Source organism: Primulina tabacum, unplaced genomic scaffold (assembly GCF_025594145.1).
Source record: "Primulina tabacum isolate GXHZ01 unplaced genomic scaffold, ASM2559414v2 Contig931, whole genome shotgun sequence".
In the NCBI taxonomy this organism is placed as follows: Eukaryota; Viridiplantae; Streptophyta; class Magnoliopsida; order Lamiales; family Gesneriaceae; genus Primulina; species Primulina tabacum.
The window spans coordinates 1,149-23,324 of NW_027459993.1; the positions used below are offsets into that span (position 1 = coordinate 1,149).

Sequence of the window (22,176 nt, forward strand, 5' to 3'; positions counted from 1 at the left end):
GGTCGATCCCCGTAAACTCTGCTCCCCTTAAACATCTTTTGTTATCGACTAACCAAATAAATTTTTCTCTTCCCAAACTTTGCTCCTCTGCTAGGCGATGTCTTAGCAGGAAAATAAAAACTCAACATCTCCACCCTCCAACTCCTCTGCTAGGTGACACCTTAGCAGGAAAAATAAATTTAATTCTCCTCATCCACTCTTCTCCTCTGCTAGGCGATGCCTTAGCAGGAAAACAACATTTTTCTCCTCCCAAACTCTGCTTCTCTGCTAGGTGATGCCTTAGCAGGAAAATAAAAATTCACTACCCCCACCCTCTAGCTCCTCTGCTAAGCCGGGTCTTAGCAGGAAAATAAAATTCAACTCCTCCATCTAACTCCTCTGCTAGGTGATACCTTAGCAGGAAAATTTAAATTCAACACCTCCACCCTCTAACTCCTCTGCTAGGCCGGGCCCTAGCAGGAAAATAAAATTCAACTCCTCCATCTAACTCCTCTGCTAGGTGATACCTTAGCAGGAAAATAAAATCAACACCTCCACCCTCTAACTCCTCTGCTAAGCCGGGCCTTAGCAGGAAAATAAAATTCAACTCCTCCATCTAACTCCTCTGCTAGGTGATACCTTAGCAGGAAAATAAAATCAACACCTCCACCCTCTAACTCCTCTGCTAAGCCGGGCCTTAGCAGGAAAAATCAAACTCTCACCTCATCATCTCATAACTCCTCTGCTAAGCCGGGCCTTAGCAGGAAAATAAAATCAACACCTCCACCCTCTAACTCCTCTGCTAAGCCGGGCCTTAGCAGGAAAAATCAAACTCTCACCTCATCATCTCATAACTCCTCTGCTAAGCCGGGCCTTAGCAGGAAAATAAAATCAACACCTCCACCCTCTAACTTCTCTGCTAGGCGATGCCTTAGCAGGAAAATAAAATCAAAATCTCCACCATCTAACTCCTCTGCTAAGCCGGGCCTTAGCAGGAAAAATCAAACTCTCACCTCATCATCTCCTAACTCCTCTGCTAAGCCGGGCCTTAGCAGGAAAATAAAATTCAACACCTCCACCCTCTAACTCCTCTGCTAGGCGATGCCTTAGCAGGAAAATAAAATCAACATCTCCACCATCTAACTCCTCTGCTAAGCCGGGCCTTAGTAGGAAAAATCAAACTCTCACCTCATCATCTCCTAACTCCTCTGCTAAGCCGGGCCTTAGCAGGAAAATAAAATCAACACCTCCACCCTTTAACTCCTCTGCTAAGCCGGGCCTTAGCAGGAAAATAAAATTCAACGCCCCCACCCTCTAACTCCTCTGCTAGGAGATACCTTAGCAGGAAAATAAAGATTCTCCACTCTCACCCTCTAACTCCTCTGCTAGGCGACGCCTTAGCAGAAAAATAAAAATTTCACCTCGTCACTCTCTAGCTCCTCTGCTAGGCGACGCCTTAGCAGGAAAATAAAATTCTCCACCCTCACCCTCTAACTCCTCTGCTAGGCGACGCCTTAGCAGGAAAATAAAGATTTCATCTCGTCACCCTCTTACTCCTCTGCGAGGCGACGTCTTAGCAGGAAAATAAAATTTTTCTCCTCCCCAACTCCGCTCCTCTACTTGGCGGTGCCTTAGAAGAAAAATAAAATTTTTCTCATCCCCAACTCTGCTCCTCTGCTTGGCGGTGCCTTAGCAGGAAAATAAAATTTTTCTCCTCCCCAACTCTGCTCCTCTGCTAGGCGATGCCTTAGCAGGAAATAAAAATTCTTCTCTTCCACTCTGCTCCTCTCATCGCCGACTCTGCTCCTCTGCTAGGCGATGCCTTAGCAGGAAAATAAATATTCTCCACCCCAGCCTCTACTCCTCTGCTAGGCGATGCCTTAGCAGGAAAAATTTAACTTTTCTCCCCCCCCACTCTTCTCCTCTACTAGGCGCAGCCTAAGCAGGTAAAATAAAATTCATATAATCCTCATAATACAAGAACAACCACGAACTTAATATAAGAACTTGGCTTTATTAAATATCAACTGATAACGTAAGACAAATTCAGGAACGAAATACATCAAAAATGAAGTGAAGATGTTCTCTAAGGTGGTAAGCGTTCTCATGCCTCTTTAGAGCCTTACCCAGCGCATTCTCCAACTTTCCTCTCAGCTCCTCTTGTACCTCCACAGGACAAAGTTACCCAGTTTGAATCTTCTCCGAATGACTCTACAACTGCAAGACTGAGCTCAAGCTTCCATGCGAATGCTCGTGACTTCTCTTTTCTTCTTCCTTCACGATTCTTTCATAACAACGACGTGCGACTTTTTGGTCCCCGCACAGGACTCCAACTCCTCTTCCCACAGGAAACTTAAGCTTCTGATGATAACTGGAATCTACTGCTCTAAAATCCTTCAGGGCTGGTCGTCCTAGAATTCCACTATACGATGACTGGGTATCTACTACAGTGAAGGCTATCACCTTTGTTACCCGCCGAGGATCAGTCCCCAAGGATAGGGGAAGAACAATCTGACCCAAAGGCAAGATGACGTGTTCTGCAAACCCATACAGCGGGGTGGATACCGGCTCAAACTCAAATCCTCTCATCTTCATTTGATCCAACGTGCTCTTAAACAAGACGTTCACTGAGCTTCCATTATCAATAAATATCCTTGCCACATCATAATTGGCAATGGTGGCCGTCACCACCAAGGCATCGTTATGTGGAGTCACAACGCCTCGGAGGTCTTCCGGCCCAAAGCTGATGACGGGGTCTTGTGGTAAGTCTGCACCACTATATATCTCAAAGTTCTCCAATTTTCTCCCATGTGCTTTCCGAGCTCGCCCAGAGTCTCCATCAGTAGCACCCCCCGAGATCATATGAATCATTCCTCTCGTAGGGTGGTTATCCTCATTCATTCCCCTCCTCGGTTCCACGAGCTCCTGAGGGACATCTTGACATCCACCTTCCCCTCTCTGCTCACCCATCCTCTGATTTATCCATGGAGGGCCTTGACCACGCCTAGGGGGCGAGCGAGACCCTTGTCGACTCCTTAATGAGGATCCTCCTCGTCTATCCCTTGAAGACAATCTAGCACTGTACCCAACCCTTCGCGACTTCTCCCACTTCCCCACGGGCTCCCTCACCTCCATCACCTCGTCCCGACTCCTATCTAGGGGAACATGGGATGAGAATTGTCTTCTACTACTAGTTCTGTCTTCCTCTCTTTTCCCCGCACCCCTCTTCCTTCCTCCTTTCTCCGCTCCCTCAACTCTACTTCCTCCAGGCCGGCTCTCCATCATTCTGTACCGTTGGGCATCTTCCAAGTTTACATATTTCTCAGCTCGAGCCAACAGATCATCATAGCTCAACGGAGACTTCTTGAACAGCGACTTGAAAAACTCCCCTCCCCTCAGTCCTTGTGTGAAGGCACTTATCATGATGTCAGGGGTAGCCGCTGGTATTTCCAGCGATGCACTATTGAAACGCTGGACAAATTCTCGCAAAGTTTCATTCTCTTGTTGTTTCATCACGAACAGGCTCAAATAATTTTTCTGGTGCCTCTTGCTGCTGGCAAATCTGTGCAAGAAAGCTGTAGCAAAATCGTCAAAAGACTGTATGGAGTTGGGCTGCAGGGTATTAAACCATTGCTGGGCTGACCTCACCAACGTGCCCAGGAACACCCTGCACCTGACTCCATCTGAATATTGATGTAACAGGGCCGCATTCTCAAATCTCCCCAAGTGTTCCTCGGGGTCAGTATGTCCATCGTACTCTCCCACATTCGACTGTCGAAAATTCGGAGGAAGTTCTTCTTCTAAAATGGCTAGTGAAAAGGGACTTCCTCTCTTGGGTGCCGGTGCTCTGCTTCCCAACTGCTGCCTCAACATCTGTATCTCCCTCCACATCTCCTCCATCTCCGGATTCTCCTCACTTGGGAGGGGTCGTGTCTCCTCCACCCTACTCTGACTGCCCTTCACATTCTCCTCTCGCTCCTGGTGAGCGGCCTGCTCTTCTGCAAACATAGACTCTTGATTCCTCTTCATGGCCTCATCCACTGTTCGGGTGATAAATTGGCCCAGCTGTTCCAGGGTCAAGTTTCCCACATTCTCATTGGGATGGGTTTGCTCGACCCTCGTCTCGTGGATGGGCTGCTCAGTTCTGGCCTCTTGACGAGGTTGTTCATGTCTCGTCTCAAGATGCGGTTGTTCTTGTCTTGTCTCAACATGAGATTGTTCGGGTCCCCTCTGAGGACGCGATGATGCCGAGGTAACTCTTCTACTTCCTTTCTTGCCTACCATCTCTACGTCTCAACTCAAGTGTTCCCACAGACGGCGCCAAGTGATACTCACGGGAAATTTAGGGTCCGATCCACGCAAGCGTCACTAATCCAGACACGGGCTTCAAAATTACCCTGGGCCTGAAATCACAAATAAGACCGTTAGGAGGGGGCCAGGAGGGTATCCTGGCGTAGCCCCTCCGACGCTCAAGTCAGAGACTGAGGATATATGGGGGAGCAGCTAAGGGCGCTGCTGAAAATAATATAGTGAATCCAATAATCATACGCTCCAACCTGGTATTTATAGAAGAATACCTGGGCTTGTCATGGGCCATTCACCTGTGGGCCTTAATGATGGGCCGGGAATTTGGGCCGGATCTTGATGGGTTCATCCCTGGGTATCAACCACTTTTGTGTGTTTATAACTTGTGTTTGATACAAGTGATAAATCAAATTAATTATATTCTGAATCATAATTATAAAAAAAATAAGATAATTAATTAATTTAATCAATAAAACAATGTCTCGATTAATTAAATAATTTAATAGTGTAATACATTAATAATAGGACATTCAAAATAAGGCCATATTATGGTAATTTTATTACAATTATTGATCTTTTCTTACTCATCAATTAATGGTACTCACATTCATGGTGCCAGACGGTATCTTAGTGAGTACATGCGACATATCATCATTTAGAGAGTGTGTAAACTTCCCAAATTTGTTTGATAATTTGTTTTATTTGATAATTTATAAACTGTTTTTAAAAATAGATGAGTTACCTAGACTTATTTTTTAAGATTTTATCGAATATCCTTAAAAATTAATTTACTCTCGTTCATTTGACAAAAACTTGTATGAGATGGTCTCACGGATCGTATTTGTGAGACGGATCTCTTATTTGGGTCATCCATGAAAAAGTATTACTTTTTCATTGGATGCACACTTTTTCTATATTTCATCACATCCAATGGGTGAGTGACACCTCATCGATGCTCATAAAGGTGTGCACGGTTAGGTGTGCAGGATAATTAATATATATGTACGTACGTGAATTATTTCATCGCCGATTCCTTCATTCCCTCACTCAAAAAAACAAAGAAAAGCCATCGACTTTTTATCAATACATAAAATAAATGAGGGACGCACCTTATTCTCTGGATGAATTTCACACCCGCTTATCTCCACCAGCTTACACCACAGCGCAACCACCGTATCCGTCGTCCAAATGCGACGTGCAGAGGTGTCCCTGGTGGCCGTACTCCAGTTCCAAAGAATTCAAGACAAACACGGCCTTAGTCATCATCTTCCTCACATGCGCATTGATCTGTGGTCTCGCGTTCAACTCTGCCATTCGATACGTCATCCGGATTCATTACGGACGGCGGCGGGGACAACAACCACAGACTTCGGAGGATGGGAAGCAGGAGCTCGAGAACGGGGCGGGGGGAGCGGAGGCGGAAATCCTGGTCCTGGATTACACGGAGGGGATGAAGCTAGCTGGGGAAGAGACGGAGTGCATAATATGCTTATCGGAGTTCGAAATTGGGGAGAAACTCAGGGTTTTGGAGGATTGTAAGCATGGATTCCATGTGAACTGTATCCAACAATGGTTGCTTCTGCATTCTTCTTGTCCTACTTGTAGAACCAAGTGTTTGGTGAAATCCTCGACTCCACCATGAAATCGAATCAGGCCAGCTTTCGTTAATTTACAACATTTTCCATGGCTGCCATTTTTTCTGTTCCCTAATTTGCAGAGAGTTTCTTGGTTTAGATTTAGCTTCCGCAAACTGCAACGTTGCCTTTGTTTGGGGTGGCGGATAAACACAACGTAAATCCCAAATTGTTGCCTTGAAAATGAAATATTTCCATTTGGCCCCTTCAAGTTCACTGCTTTTGTTTTAAACAGCTCAAACATATTAATTTCTTGTACTTTAATAAATGTGGAATTTAAATTTTACACCTTTTTTAAAAAAATTATACCACTTTTATAGTTTTCTATGTTCTATGTTGTCAAATTTAGATTTTAATCCGTTTTTTTTTTTCTCTCCAAATTTTGTCATTTGATATCCATTCATTTTCAAATATTTTTATTTGAAATTCTCTTAAAAATCCAAATTATTTAATCCAAACACAACCTGTAAATGAATTTACAAAAAAGACTAAGAATAAAGGGCTTTAAATTTATATGATTTTCCGACTTTCATTCTAAATATCGAATCACTGGAATTGGAATAATACGTATGTGTACGCATATACATAATATTTTTTTTATATACATATTGTTTGCTATGGATTTTGTGCTGCTGTGTTAAGTACAAAATGATTGCAAAATAAAGAAAAATATAACTTGTAAAACTAAGTGCTTCGGGTTCTTGATTTAGCCGTTGATTATAGACTCATCGATTTGATGTCGAAAAAATGAAACCAGAAACTAGGGATCGATGAAACTAAAGCTAGCATATGGGGAAATCAAATCCTTAAAAGTGACATTGTTATGATCAAACATTTATCATTAGGCTAAAAGTTATAGTTGTAAGTCGAGACGTAACTTTATTTTCTTATATTTATGGCAACGCAAAGTGCACCTAATTGGATGTTAATGGATCGGGGCTGTTATGCTCATGAGTTCGGTGAGGTGCGTGTTTATTTTTTGGTATCATCTCATGTCTCTTAGGTTATGTTTGGTAGCTATGATAAGGGAATGATTATTAAATAATCATCCCTAATCTCATGTTTGGTTCATTTTTAATTTATCACAGAGTCCCTTGATTATGATTAAAAGCCCTCACTATTTATGTTATTTGTGTGATTAAATATCCCTCCTCAAAGGTATGATAATGTATAATTCTTGAATAGTGATAATGATAAAATTGTGTATTGACCATAATACCCTTGAATTGTCTTCTTCAATATAATATGAAAATTAAAATTAGTGAAAATTTAATAATTAATATAATATTTAAATTTTTATTATATTTTTTTATAAATTAATTTCATATATTTTTATTATTTTTCAATCATTTTAAAGATTAGTCTTACTTTTTCCTCACTTTTAGTGTTGTCCTCAACAGATATAATATCATCCGTTAAGATCTGGCGTCGCTCTTTTTTGTCACGCCTAATCAGCTAGATCAAGCGGTGCATCATCAGCACCTTGATATTCGAAAATTTATCAAGAAGTCACTCATCTTATTATCATTCTCAATCATGCACGTTTAAACTAACATAAGATGAAGGATGACAATTACAAATTCCGCTAATAAATCATGCTAATTTACATTGATTAGTGAAAATAAAACTGGAATTAAAATAAGATGATTTTCTAGAATTTTGCTTGAAGAAGCTGATTGACGATTGACTGAGTTGATCCCTAGCTCATTCTCTTTGTTCACGATGTCCTTGTTACTTTACTTCCATGCATGATCAGAATCGTGTACAAAAGTACCAATTGGAATCATTAATCGGTTACAGCATGCATGCTGGCTCTTTAGCCCATTCCATTTAACCTGTCTCGATTGGACTTATCTTAAGATCCAAAATTTTCATATGGGGACAACCGGACAACACATATATAATCCAATCAAATTTATCCTAGCAAAAAATAATACATATATATATGTGCGCGCGCGCAAGTGTGAGATTATTTCGAACAATGTGAATGAACTTCAAGGCATGTTTGCAACGCTTTCTTTTAAGAAATATTTTTTCACTCGTTAGTCACAGGGATTCGAAAAATTTCTCTCAGGATACAATAAAAATTTTCTGAATTTTTTAGGTGACTAAATCAAATCAGAATCTGAATGCTTTTCTTGAACTAATGATGCCATATATATATATTGTTGAAGATCGGGTTGACTTTAGAAGGGGGTTGAATAAACTCAATGGCAAACTTAATAAATTCTTCTGAATGATGTGCTAAAATCCTGTTAGAGATATTAGCAATTTTTGTTCAAGTTCAAAGACCAGCAGATCACAAGATAATGTGCGGAAAACGATTTGTTGGTTAGTGGGTGAAAAATAATGAAGCAGAAAAGCAGTAGATAGCACAAGGTTTGTTTCTGGAAGTTCGAAGATGAATCTTCTACGTCTCCCCTTCTTCTATTTCCAGAAGGTATCACTAAAAGATTTTGGTGAATACAGTACAACAGTTGTACACACCCACTTCAATAGGACTTACCCTTCGCCTATTGAAACTCTTAGTTTTACAACTCAACTTCTTGAATGATCTTAAGTTCTGGAAAAGACTCTTTTTCAGTTACAAATTCTTCTATCAATGAAAATAGTGAAGTGAATAGCTTAAGGAGATATAACGAAAATAGCTAGCACAATATGATCTCAATGATAAAAAATATGCAATTAAGCGTGTGCTGCTTTTTCAGTGTTGAGCTTTTTAGATAACTGAAAGTTCTAGCGATGCTCGAATGATATTTTTTTTATTTAGATTCGTTCCACTGCTACCCTTGACAAAATCCTTCATCTCCATATATAGGCTCCATTCAACGTTCCAAAATCTGAACGGCTCTTTTGATTTTTCAGTGGTTCAGCTTTATTGCTGAAAATGGACCCTGCAGAATACATTAAATTAATCAGTCTCAGTTCATACCAAAAATGGTAAACCGTCTTAAATGTTCTTGTACAACATTTAATGGCATTTAATGAAGCAATAAATGCTAGTATCACGTTAATAGATCAACGGTAATATTTAAAAACTTTGAGATACGCAAGATTCTGTTAATGTATATTTCGAGTTTTGTATCCCTTCTAGTTCTGGTTTTATCTAAGAAGTCAATTGTTTAAGCAGTACTTGATAAGTGCTGCTACTGGTTCTAGCGCGATACACGTGCTTCTGGTTTTCTGCTATTTTATATCTACTGGTTTTGTACTAAGCCAGCACCTACTGGTTTTTACTTCGCATCTCCACAACAAATTAAGTCTTAACAATTTCCCCCTTTGTGGTGATGCCAAAACCTAGATGTTCCGTGTTAGTGAAAAGCAGAAAAACAGATAACGAAGCAGATAAAAACAATTAGTATCCAGAAAAGTCATGTAAAGCACAAATTAGTTAATTAAGACACAAATAAGACTAGTTTGTTCCAATATCTCTGAAGATAGCTTCATCTGGATTTTGATCCCTTCCAGTTGAATGAGGTCTGCTGCTAGTTGCTCCAGTTCTATCTCCAGTTCTGTCTTCTTCCCCCTTTTTGGCATCATCAGCAATGACCCTAGCAATTAATTCATCCATTCGCCCAGATAAGTTGTGAATACCATTAGTCAGCATCTCTAGATATGGATCCTGATTAGAAACTCGATCATTTAGAGCAGTGAGAGTTTGAGATTGAGAATCAATCTTGGCATCCATCAGGTCCATGGTAGTGGAGATTGAGCGAAAAATATCATCATGCTCGGTGATCCTGGTAAGTATGTCAGATTGAGCAAGCGTGATCTGACTGGAACTTCTGGATATAGCCTATCGAAAAACAATGGTCTCAGCATACATTTTATGTATAGATTCCGCTGTGGTCTGTATTTCCTTGGACATACGGTCTCGGAAGAACTGAGCACCATGAATTTCTACGGCATTTTCATGAGATAGCCGCTTGACTAATTCAGAAATATTTGCAAGATCCCTTTGTAGAGCATCAATCTGAAATTCTAAATCAAATGGTTCCACAACTGGTGAAGGAGTTCTTGCAAGCAGTCGTTGTTTAATATCTTCCATTCTGGCAATGCGCTCAGGAGACTGCAGATAAGGAATAATAATAGCAGTAGAATGTGCAGCTTCTGCTTGAGTCATAACAGCTGGTTCTGGTTCAGCAGAAGGTCCTTCTGAAGAAGTAGACTGATCTGTTGGCCTTTCTTCTGGTTGCTGCAAATCAGCAGCAGGTTCAGATATAGCTTGTGGCTCAACAGCAGAGGGTGAAGTATGCAACAAAGTTGCCATGTCAGCTTGATGAGCTTCTGAAAAATGCTCAAGTGCTGGAAGAGATGAGGAAGCAGTAGCTATATCATTAGCAGTTGCAGTAGCAGTAGCAGATTCTGGCATGGATTGGACTGGAAGAGGATCAGTAGAAGTAGTAATCACTGGCAGTGAGTCATCTTGTGCTGCTTGAGTCTGCACAATCGATTCGATTACTTCATCAACTGATGCCAGATCATGAACAGAAATCAGAGAGGATGATTGAGTAGGAGCTTCTACAGGTGCAGGAGTACTAGAGACCTTGACTTCAGAAGAAGCTTTGGCCGGTTCCTCAACTGACTGAGTCTTCAAAAAGGTGGGGACAGTGGTGATACTGAATTTTGGAGGCTGAGAAAAGGCCTTTTTCTTAGTAACAATTTGTTCAGATAGAATTGTCAGCTGCTCCGACAAAATTTTAATGACATTCTGATCATGAAAAGCAGTGGGACCAGTAGAGTCAAAATTTGACTTCAATGTTTTCAGAATGGTGTCCATCTTCTGCTGTTTGATTTTATTCAGAATGTAGTTTCGGCGATTTATGGCTTCTATCACATTGTGTGTCTCGGCAGCAGCAAAAACCTTTTTCTCATTTTCCACAGTTTGAGCATAAACACCAGTAGTTTTCAAAAAGGTGATTGGATGGTAGACTCGTACCTTAAGCCAGTCATCAAAGAATTTCATGTCTTCTCTGGTTGAAATATCAATTTCTTCCAGATGAAGATCAATTGTTGTTTGGATTGATGATGGGACCACCGGTGACTGAGACAACTCAATAATCTTACCTTTCCCTTTTTCAGAAGAGGCGGGGACTACTGGTTTAAAAGCAGAAGAACCAGTAGCCGATTCTCGAATGACCACACCAGAAGTTGGTTTGAAACTTTGAGCAGTTGAAGGTCCTGATTCAATGGTTTTAGATTTGGTGGATGAGACAACTGGTGGAAAAACTTATCGAAGAGGGACATTTTCCAATTCAGCAAGAGCTGCTGTTTTCTTGATGCGGATGGTGGTGCGAGGCTTCTTCTTGGATGGAGTGGGAGGCAGTGAAGCTTGTTGAGTTGGTGCTGCTGATTCTCCAGATTCCGTTTTGTCAGAATCAGACAAACCACAACTCGCTTTCTTTTGATTTTCTTCTGGCCCTCAGCCTGAGATTCTCCAATCTCCTTCTTTATGGCCACAAATTCACCAACAATTGGCTTTGGCCTTAAAGTAAGCACACTATCAGCATCAGTCATGGTGACCGAAGAGCCATGCTCTTCTGTTGTTCCAGGAAAACCAGCATCTTTCAACATTTTACTAATTTGCACAGCAAATCCAGTACCTTTCCTTAGAATCATATCCTTCATAATTCGAAACAGAAAGCGACCCCAATCTACTTTCTTTTCAGAAGTGATGGCCACCATCACTTGAACCTTCTCTTTGGTTAGTTTTTCAAAGGTTCCAGCCTTAACTAACAAGGCTTTTGCCACGATATCAGCCAGTACCTGGTACTCAATTTTCAGTAGCTTCTTGAAGCATGAGGGTGAAAGTTCTTCTCCAGTGGCTGAAAAGTTTGTCAAAGCAATAGACATTTCTTTCTTTGTGATATCCGAAAGCTCGGAAAGTCCAGAAATAGGTAGAAAGAAAGTGGAACCGAGAAATGCAGCATCAATGGAGATTGATGCATCTCCCTGTGTATAGTTGATCTTTCCTTCGACAACTTCTGCGTTGGCATAGAACCCTAGAAGAGCAGACTTGTAGATAACAGCAGGCGATTCCAAGAATTTGCGAAGTCCAGATTTTTCCAATGATTTGAATATCTTAACAAGATTCTCATCCTTAATGCTGAGAACAGATGCAAAATTTACCTGATAAGCATTCAAAGTATAAGCTGCGTCCATTTCTAAGTTTGAAAGAGAATAGAGGTATATTAGCAGTAGATGCGAAAAAGCAGTAGATGCAAGGAGGTAATCTGAGTTCGTAAAGATCAATAAAAAAAGAAAATGAATGGTTAAAAATAGAATGTACAGCCGTCAGTAAACATAGGGACACGTGTCGATATGTTTAAGGTTGGTAGAGAGAAAACAGGCGTGTAAGTTACTCTACTTATTTCAAAAAAAATTTAAAAAAAAATGGCGGGCTGTCCGAGGCGGTTGCTGAAAGAAAAACAGAAGTTGATTTGTCGTTTTATGATAATATCTACTGGAAGAGGGTAAGGTGCTGAAACAAATGCAGCACTTCAACAACTTCTGGTAGATACACTGTTTTATCGAAAAGGCAAATCAGTTTCTAATAAAAATGCCATAAAGATGTTCCCCCTCAATTAATGCAGTAATAATGGATATTAAACACCGAGCGACTCTTGGCAATCTTTCAATCTGAACCGTTGAAAATGAACAGTCGCAAGGATCTTTATCTCCATGAGTATTACTATAAATACTTGCACAAATTAAACAAGGTTAAACATACATAAGATTAAATGAAAACTCAAATGAAAGAAGAGGTAGTATCTGATCCAGAAGCCGAAGCAAGAATGTTCAGAAGACAACTTGCTGCGTTTTCTAAGAAGATGTTGGAGGATGTCGTTCTTTATGTAATGATCCTTGGATCAAACTCCTGGAGTAGTAATATCAACAATCAAAAAGATTGTTTGCTTTCATTAAGATTGAGATGTAGCATCAATCCCTTCCAGAAGCATTCTAATGCAATAAGAGAGTGCTGGTGGATCGATGATGCTAATATCTTCGATTGTACTCCTGTAAAGCATCTGATTATACATTAGTGCTGACAAGACCCAAGCTTGCTAGATTCTTACAAGACCCAAGCTTGCTGGAATCTTTTCGAAGAAGACCCTCCTTTTCTTGCTGAAGTACTTTGCAACAAATAATACTACAAGCTGCTGATATTACTGAATGCATAAGCTTAATTAGTCTGGAATATTAGAAGACGTTCTGATTGACTTGAGATTTCTTTAACTTCTGCATTGTTTAATGTACTGGGATGGGTTTTAATAAAATTTCAGTTGAAGTACTTGGTGTTCCTTTATTCCTTTCTGCAAATAACTCAATGTCAACTGAATAAAATAAATAAGTGATAGATAATGAAATAAAATTCAGAAGGAAGTTGGTCGTCTTATGATAGCTTCTACTGAAAGATAAAGAATGTTTTGTTTTGTTAAAGAGACAAATCACCTTCTGCATCTGACACAGAATCACATAAAATCAGAATAAAGTTCCCCCTAAATTAGTGCAATTAATTAATGATAATTCTTGGTAACTGGATCGTCGATAGCTTGACGTGGTACACTTCATATTCTTTACTGTAGGCATTATTATCTCGATCTTTGGTGCCTGATTTGTCATCTATAAATATGAACATAGGGATAAGCCATATGGTCACTTTTAAACAAAAGAAATGGCAAGAGAAAATAGTCCTGATTTGGTTGATGAGTTCATGAAGGAGGTGACCGCTGCAAGGAAAAGGGTAATTGAAGACAAAATACTTGAGAAGACACTTGCTACCTGGACTAAAATCCAGGAGCTTAAATCATCCTTCGAGAGTGGGCAGGTGTCTTCCTCCAAGGAGTTGTCAACAATGGAGAAGTATTATCGACGTCTCCATAGTGCTGATAGTGCAGACGTCGTCTCTGAAGATGGCGTCTACCTCCTTATGCTCTTAAAGGAGCAAAGGACTCTGAAAAAGATTGCTTGTTCAGAGGAGTTTCTACGTACCTCTACTGGAGAGCTGACCACTTGGTTGGCATCCTGGAGAGCGTATGTTAAAAAGGAAGTGAAAAATGTACGCCCCCGCTTCTATTATTTTAAATGAAATTTTATATTTTGTCTATTGATTGTCTCTTTCGCTCAGCTTCTATTTTCTGCAAACTAAAAACTGAACAATCACAAAGGAGAATTAAGCCACAATATATAAATGAGATGATGATAATAAATAATTAAGTTAAGTCTATCAATCCAAGTGTATTTCGGAAATAAGAAAACTTATTCTCAGGCAGAGGTTTCGTAAATATGTCTGCTGCTTGCTGATCAGTAGGAATGTATTCCAGACGAATGTTCTTCTTTTGCACATGATCTCTAATAAAATGATGTCTGATATCAATGTGCTTAGTTCTGGAATGAAGTACTGGATTATGTGATATAGCAATTGCACTGGTATTATCACAAAATATAGGTGATTCAGAGGCTTGAACTCCATAGTCTTTAAGTTGTTGTTGTATCCAAAGTATTTGAGAACAACAGCTTCCAGCAGCAAGATATTCTGCTTCTGCAGTAGACATGGCTATGGAAGTCTGCTTTTTGCTAAACCAGGAGATCAACCTATCACCAAAAAATTGACAAAAACCACTTGTGCTTTTCCTATCCAGTTTACAATCCTGCATAATCAGCATCTGAGTATCCAATAAGATTAAACGACGAGTCCTTGGGATACCAGAGGCCTACATTTTGAGTACCCTTCAGATATTTTAAAATCCTTTTACCAGCAATGTAATGTGATTGTTTAGGATTTGATTGAAATCTAGCACAAATGCAAACAGCAAACATAATATCGGGTCTACTGGCAGTAAGATATAATAGTGAGCCAATAAGACCACGATACTGAGTTACCTCTACTGGAATTCCCCCTTCATCTTTATCAAGTTTGGTAGACGAACTCATAGGAGTGGAAGCAGCAGAGCATGCTTCCATCCCAAACTTTTTCAGTAGTTCCTTTGTATACTTAGCTTGATTTATGAAGATTCCAGTATCAAGTTGCTTGATTTGAAGTCCTAAGAAGAATGTTAATTCTCCCATCATGCTCATCTCGAATTTTTCCTGCATTAACTTAGCAAACTTTGCACATAATTTGGGGTTAGTTGACCCAAATATGATATCATCAACATAAATCTGAACTAATAATATGTGCTTGTTTTTTACTAGGGTAAACAAAGTCTTATCTACGGTACCAACGATGAAATCATGATTAATAAGAAATTGTGAAAGTGTGTCGTACCAAGCCCTAGGTACTTGTTTCAGACCATACAATGCTTTGTGTAATTTAAAAACATGATTCGGTAATAAATGATTAGAAAAACCTGGAGGCTGTTCAACATAGACTTCCTCTTGTAGTAGACCGTTGAGGAATGCACTCTTCACATCCATTTGATATACTTTGAAATTTTTGAAAGCAGCAAAGGCTAAAAATATTGTGATAGCTTCGAGCCTAGCTACTGGTGCAAATGTTTCATCATAGTCTATTCCTTCTTCTTGTCTGAATCCCTGTGCAACCAGTCTTGCTTTGTTTCTTACAACTGTTCCTTCCTCATTTAGTTTGTTTCTGAATACCCACCGGGTTCCAATGACAGCTTGGTGAGAAGGTCTAGGTACTAGAAACCAAACTTTATTCCTCTCAAATTGATTCAGCTCTTCTTGCATAGCTTCTATCCAACTGGGATCCAGAAGAGCTTCTTCAATCTTCTTTGGTTCATCTTGAGAAATAAAAGCAGCATGCATGTATTCATTTATCATCTGCCTTCTGGTCCTTAGCGGAGCTGCTGAATTTCAATTACCAAAGATGGAGGATGAGATTTTCTCCAAATAAAAGGATTTAGATTATCTTCATACAAAGCAGTAGATTGTTTTGGAGTATCGGCTACTGGTTCTGGAATGTCGGCTGCTGGTTCTGGAATGTCAGCCGCTGGTTCTGGAATATCAGCTGCTGGTTCTGGAATGTGAATGTCTGGTACTTGATTTTGAATATCCTTGACACTTACTTCTGCATCATCTTCACTGTCTAATTCCAGATGAACCATGTCTAACCTTTTACTTAGATTAGATATGTCAGTAATCTCGGGAGCACTGCTGTCTTCATCAAAGACAACATGAATAGATTCTTCAACATTGAGTGTCTTATTATTGAAAATTCTAAATGCCTTACTAACTGCTGAATATCCAAGAAACAAACCAGTGTCAGATTTTGAATCAAATGCAGCTAAATGATTTTTGCCATTATTGTGCACAAAACATCTACAACCGAAAACATGAAAGCAAGATACGTTCGGTTTATTTCCTTTCCATATTTCGTAAGGAGTCTGATTGTTTCTCTTGTTGATCATTGTTCTGTTTTGTGTGTAGCAAGCTGTATTAATAGCTTCTGCCCAGAAGCGCTGAGAGATGTCTGCATCTGCTAGCATTGTTCTAGCAGCTTCTTTAAGTGTTCTGTTTCTCCTCTTAGCTACTCCATTTTGTTGAGGCGTCCTGGCAGCTGAATATTCATGATGAATGCACTGTTCATCTAGATATATCTCAAGAATCTTGTTAGTAAATTCAGTACCTCGATCACTTCTGATTCTAATGACAGAAACTGATTTTTCATTTTGAATCTTTTTCAGAAGTTTGATCAGGAGGCTACTGGTTTGATCTTTTCCAGCAAGAAAAATTACCCAAGTAAATATAGAGAAATCATCAACAACAACAAGGGTGTATCTCATTCCCCCTAAGCTCGTGATAGGGATTGGACCAAACAAGTCCATATGTAATAATTCTAAACATCTTAAGGATGATTTGCTGCCTTTATTTTTGAAGCTAGATCTTACTTGTTTACCAAGTTGACATGCAGAACATACATGATTCTTAACAAATTTTATGTCTGGCAATCCATCGACTAAGTTCTGCTTTTTGAGATTGTTGATAGACTTGAAGTTCAAATGATTCAATCTTTTGTGCCACAGCCAGTATTTATCACCTAGAGATGCAATTAAACATGTAGGAGCAATGATATGATCTATGTTCCATGAAATTTTATAGGTGTTGCCTTTTCTTACTCCGGTTAAAACAGTATAGTCATCAGCATTTTTAACTGTGCAAGTGTGCTTCTGGAATGCTACTGAAAATCCATTATCACATAATTGACTAATACTGATCAAGTTATAACAAAGATTTTCAACTAAGAGCACATCCTTAATAGTGATGTTACCATGGATAATCTTACCATTACCCACGGTTTTACCTTTTGAGTTGTCCCCAAAGGTTATCTCTGGTCCAGCACAACTTACTACTTCTGATAGTAGACTCTTCTGTCCAGTCATATGTCTTGAACATCCACTGTCCAAATACCATGTTGAGCTACTGATCTTGGTTTTCTTCACCTGTATCTGCAAACACAAATTTTAGTATCTGGTACCCAATCTATTTGGGTCCAAGCCTTATTAGTCCATTTGAAACCCACATTTGTACAATTTTCGTACTTCGGGTATCCATGGAGGTGTGTGCAACAGAGAGTCTGTTATTTCTAACATTATGCATCTTAGCATGTTGTTCTTCTCTTCTGTTTCTGTTGTCTGGCCTGTATCTTTTCTGAACAGGTCTAGAATTGTAGTACTGGTAGTTTTTAACCTTCATAGGAGGTTGTCTTCCTGAGTTGAATCCTCTTTTGAATCCAGAACTCTGGTCAACTCTTTTCTTATGTTCAACATAACCCAGACCATAATGCATCCTTTTGTTCATCTGATTTACATTCCTTTCAACTGAGGCAGTAGGTACTTCTGGTTTCTGTACCACACTGGATTTCACAAAATGAATGTACTTCCCTTTGCACATATCCAGTTTTGGCTTAGTATTCGTTTCAGAAGTGCCTTCATTATTACAAAATCCGAGACCACTCATGTCTCCAGATTGTTTTTGTAACTCTTGCATCTTTTCGAGTGAAATAGAGGACTTGTTCCAAGCATTCACCAGTAGTGATAACTTCTGGTTTTCAGAAAGCATCGTCTGGTAATCTGCTTTTGCTCTTTCATTCTCCGTTTTTAATTTACTCATCTCAACTTGTAAATCATTACAGCTGTCTACTTGCAAGCAAGTTAACTTACTGTTCTGATCTTTTAAGTTCTGATTTTCGATCTTAACTTCCTCGAATGATTGAGAAAGTCTAGATTACTCTTCTACCATGTCGTGTAATGCTTTGACTAACTCAGTGCGTGTAAATTCATCAGAGTCAAAGTCAAATACCTCTCCAGATGTCGAGGTTGATTCAGTATTTGCCATCAGACATTTGATCTCATCTTCATCACTTTCACTTGAATGGCTTTCAGAACCAGAAGATTCAGAACTCGAGTCTGCCCATTTGAACTTACTTTCTTCTGCAATCATTGCCTTTCTGTCTCTTTTGGTCTTTTTATCATTGCGTTTGACACCCTTCTTCCTCTGGTCATCTTTCTTTGGTTTTGGACAATCAGCAATGAAGTGTCCAATTTTTCCACAGTTAAAGCATGCCATATCACTAGGTGATTATTCCTTTTTGAAATTGCGGTTGGGACTTTGAAATGTTCTGTGATTCTTTATCATGAATCTGGAAAACTTCTTAACAAATAATGACATTGCGTCATTGCTTATCTGTTCAGCACTTCTCTCAGAAGTATTCTCTATAGCAGTAGCAGAAGATGAACTTGGGGCAACTGTAGTAGTAGAGTTAACAGTAGCTGCGAGAGCTTGGTTGGTGGATTTGCTAAGGGCTCTTCTCCACTTCGAACTTCAAGTTCAAACTCATATGCCTTCAAATCCGAGAACAAGTCATGTAGTTCTAACTTGTTTAGATCCCTAGAAGCTCTCATTGTCATTGTTTGACGTCTCATTCTCTGGGTAGGCCTCTCATTACCTTTAATGCAATTTCTCTATTGCCAAAGTCTTTCCCAAGAGCTGAGAGGTTCATTGACAAGGCTGCTGAAGCGTTCATCAAATTCATTCATAGTTCTCCAGCCTTCATCTTCATATTCTCAAACTTCTGAATGGCTACAAACAGTTTGTTTTCCTTTGTTTCTTCGTTTCCTTCACAGATCTGAATTAATTTTTCCCAGATTTCCTTGGCAGTATGGCACATCTTGATTTGTTGAAGGTATTTTTGTCGAGTGTCTTGTACAGAATGTCCTTCGCAACATTGTCAATATTGGCTTTCTTCTTGTCCTCACTTGTCCATTCATATCTTGGTTTTTCAAGCATCTGAGGTGCACCTTCGGTGATAGCAATAGCTGGATTTGGCTTTAAGATCTTTAATGTACCATTTGTGATGACATATCACATGTCATCATCTTGAGCCGCAAGATGAGCTTGCATTCTGATTTTCCAATCATCGAAGTCTTCTTTTGAGAACATTGGAACTTTGCTGAAATGAGCCATGTCTATTAAATATTTTTCAGAACAAGAATAACCAAGCTCTGATACCAATTGTTGAGGATCGAGTTGAGTTTAGAAGGGGGGATTGAATAAACTCAATGGCAAACTTAATAAATTCTTCTGAATGATGTGCTAAAATCCTGTTAGAGATATTAGCAATTCTTGTTCAAGTTCAAAGACCAGCAGATAACAAGATAATGTGCGAAAAACTATCTGTTGGTTAGTGGGTGAAAAATAGTGAAGCAGAAAAGCAGTAGATAGCACAAGGTTTGTTTCTGGAAGTTCGAATATGAATCTTCTACGTCTCCCCTTCTTCTGTTTCCAGAAGGTATCACTAAAAGACTTTGGTGAATACAGTACAACAGTTGTACACACCCACTTCAACAGGACTTACCCTTCGCCTATTGAAACTCTTAGTTTTACAACTCAACTTCTTGAATGATCTTAAGTTCTGGAAAAGACTCTTTTCCAGTTACAAATTCTTCTATCAATAAAAATAGTGAAGTGAATAGTTTAAGGAGATATAACGAAAATAGCTAGCACAATATGATCTCAATGATAAAAAATATGCAATGAAGCGTGTGCTGCTTTTTCAGTGTTGAGCTTTTTAAATAACTGAAAGTTCTAGCGATGCTCGAATGATATTTTTTTTTTATTGAGATTCGTTCCACTGCTACCCTTGACAAAATCCTTCATCTCCATATATAGGCTCCATTCAACGTTCCAAAATCTGAACGGCTCTTTTGATTTTTCAGTGGTTCAGTTTTATTACTTAAAATGGACCCTGCAGAATACATTAAAGTAATCAGTCTCAGTTCATACCAAAAATGGTAACCGTCTTAATGTTCTTGTACAACATTTAATAGCATTTAATGAAGCAATAAATGCTAGTATCACGTTAATAGATCAACGGTAATATTTAAAAACTTTGAGATACGCAAGATTCTGTTAATGTATATTTCGAGTTTTGTATCCCTTCTAGTTCTGGTTTTATCTAAGAAGTCAATTGTTTAAGCAGTACTTGATAAGTGCTGCTACTGGTTCTAGCGCGATACACGTGCTTTTGGTTTTCTGCTATTTTATATCTACTGGTTTTGTACTAAGCCAGCACCTACTTGTTTTTACTTAGCATATCCACAACAAATTAAGTCTAATATATATATATATATATATATATATATATATATATATATATATAAATGAAATATTGATTCAGAACGGACGCGACTCTTCATGAAACAATGCACCCTTTCATGAAAACGCATCATGAAACAATGTGTTGTTTCCAAAGAGTTGTCTTACCCCTTGCTAAAGGTTGTGTGGATTTTGAATAGCTTTTGGGGGCAACAGGTCGATCCTTGTAATTTTCGCAGTAGTAACTTTGTTCGTTATCAACAACAAAATAAATTATGAGAAATTGATCTAACACCAAGTGTCGTGCATTTTTTATACATTTAACGAATTTTTCATATTTGTCTGACAATATGAGGGGTCTACAAGATCATTAATTGACGAACTTGTATGTAAAAAAAAAATAGCATAACACATGATGTTGCGCTTATCCACGGGATAAGAGGATTCAAATCCGAAAGCAAGATACATGCATGGACTGATGGAAGGGGAAGATCACTCGAGTGTAAATAATAAATCCTCACTAAAGAATAAGCAAGTTGCCAACTCCAAATGTTTTAGGGTCTTCCAGTTATAAATAGCACTATCCCATTCAATGGCACATGTTATTTTGTAGAAGCCCAATCGGTTGAATGGCACATTACTATTTTAATGTGAAATTTTAAGTTTTTGCGATTTTATATTTCTTTAGAATTTTCTTCATCCAATATTTTATCTCTCAAATTTTTTGAGATATATAATTTACAACATCCATTACGCTTCAAACATCATAATTTGTTTATTTTTAAAAAATAAAAATAAAGCTAAAACCTTGCAATAATCAAGTTATATTAGTTATAATACGACAGTTGGATATTTTTCATTATTTTTCAAATAGTGTTTTACTTTAAGGAAAATCGTAATTTGTCTTTTTACGATTTTGATAATTTATATTATCAAATTTCAATTTACTAATGTAACTTTCGATTATTGGTAAGTTTAATTATTTTTCTATTAAAGTGTTTATTAGTCACTATGCACTCAGTAATATGCGTAATATGTACATCAACACAACGTCATAATAAAAAACTAAAATCATATAAAAACAAAAATAACATATCAAAAGTTTTATTTATATAACTAAAATGTAAAACTTTATTTATATATATCATAATAAACATCGACCGACTTATGCGTTACATGCATGTCATTTGTTATATTTCAATTAAATTTTCGGGTAATAATCAATAACTTAATAATCCAAGTGAACCAAAAAACTAATAACAATTTTTCGGGAAAATTCTTACCCTGTGACAAGATCCATCCACGAATTTCCTTGAACTCAAACAGGACTTTCCCCATGAGAATGACTTTAACGTAAAATGGAAGTATATTTCAATGTGCTTTGTTCAACATTTTGACCAAATCTGTTCTTTTTTTTGCGAGAAAGTCTATTTCATTTTTCGATGGCAACCATTGTTATTCAAAGTAAAATCATATATATATATATATATATATATATATATATAGTTAGACAGTTTCATAGATCTTTATTCACGAGACGCGTCAGTCATGTTCATATTTACAATAATAATATAAGTGACATAAACAAGAGATATGCATGTCTCACGAATAAAAATATGTGAAACTGTAATATTACAAAAGTTTCGTGTATATACATAGGCTTGTTGGATTTGTTCGATATCGTTTGGTACATGTCAAGATT

At 38.4% G+C, this 22,176-nt stretch overlaps 1 protein-coding gene across 1 annotated transcript; it reads left to right on the forward strand.

Moving 5' to 3' along the window:
* The first annotated feature begins 5,291 nt into the window (after positions 1-5,291).
* On the forward strand, positions 5,292-6,106 carry LOC142535321 (RING-H2 finger protein ATL79-like). Its single transcript, XM_075641743.1, has one exon. It carries the CDS (start codon positions 5,381-5,383, stop codon positions 5,924-5,926), a length of 546 nt encoding a protein of 181 aa, XP_075497858.1. The 5' UTR covers positions 5,292-5,380; the 3' UTR covers positions 5,927-6,106.
* Positions 6,107-22,176: the final 16,070 nt, after the last annotated feature.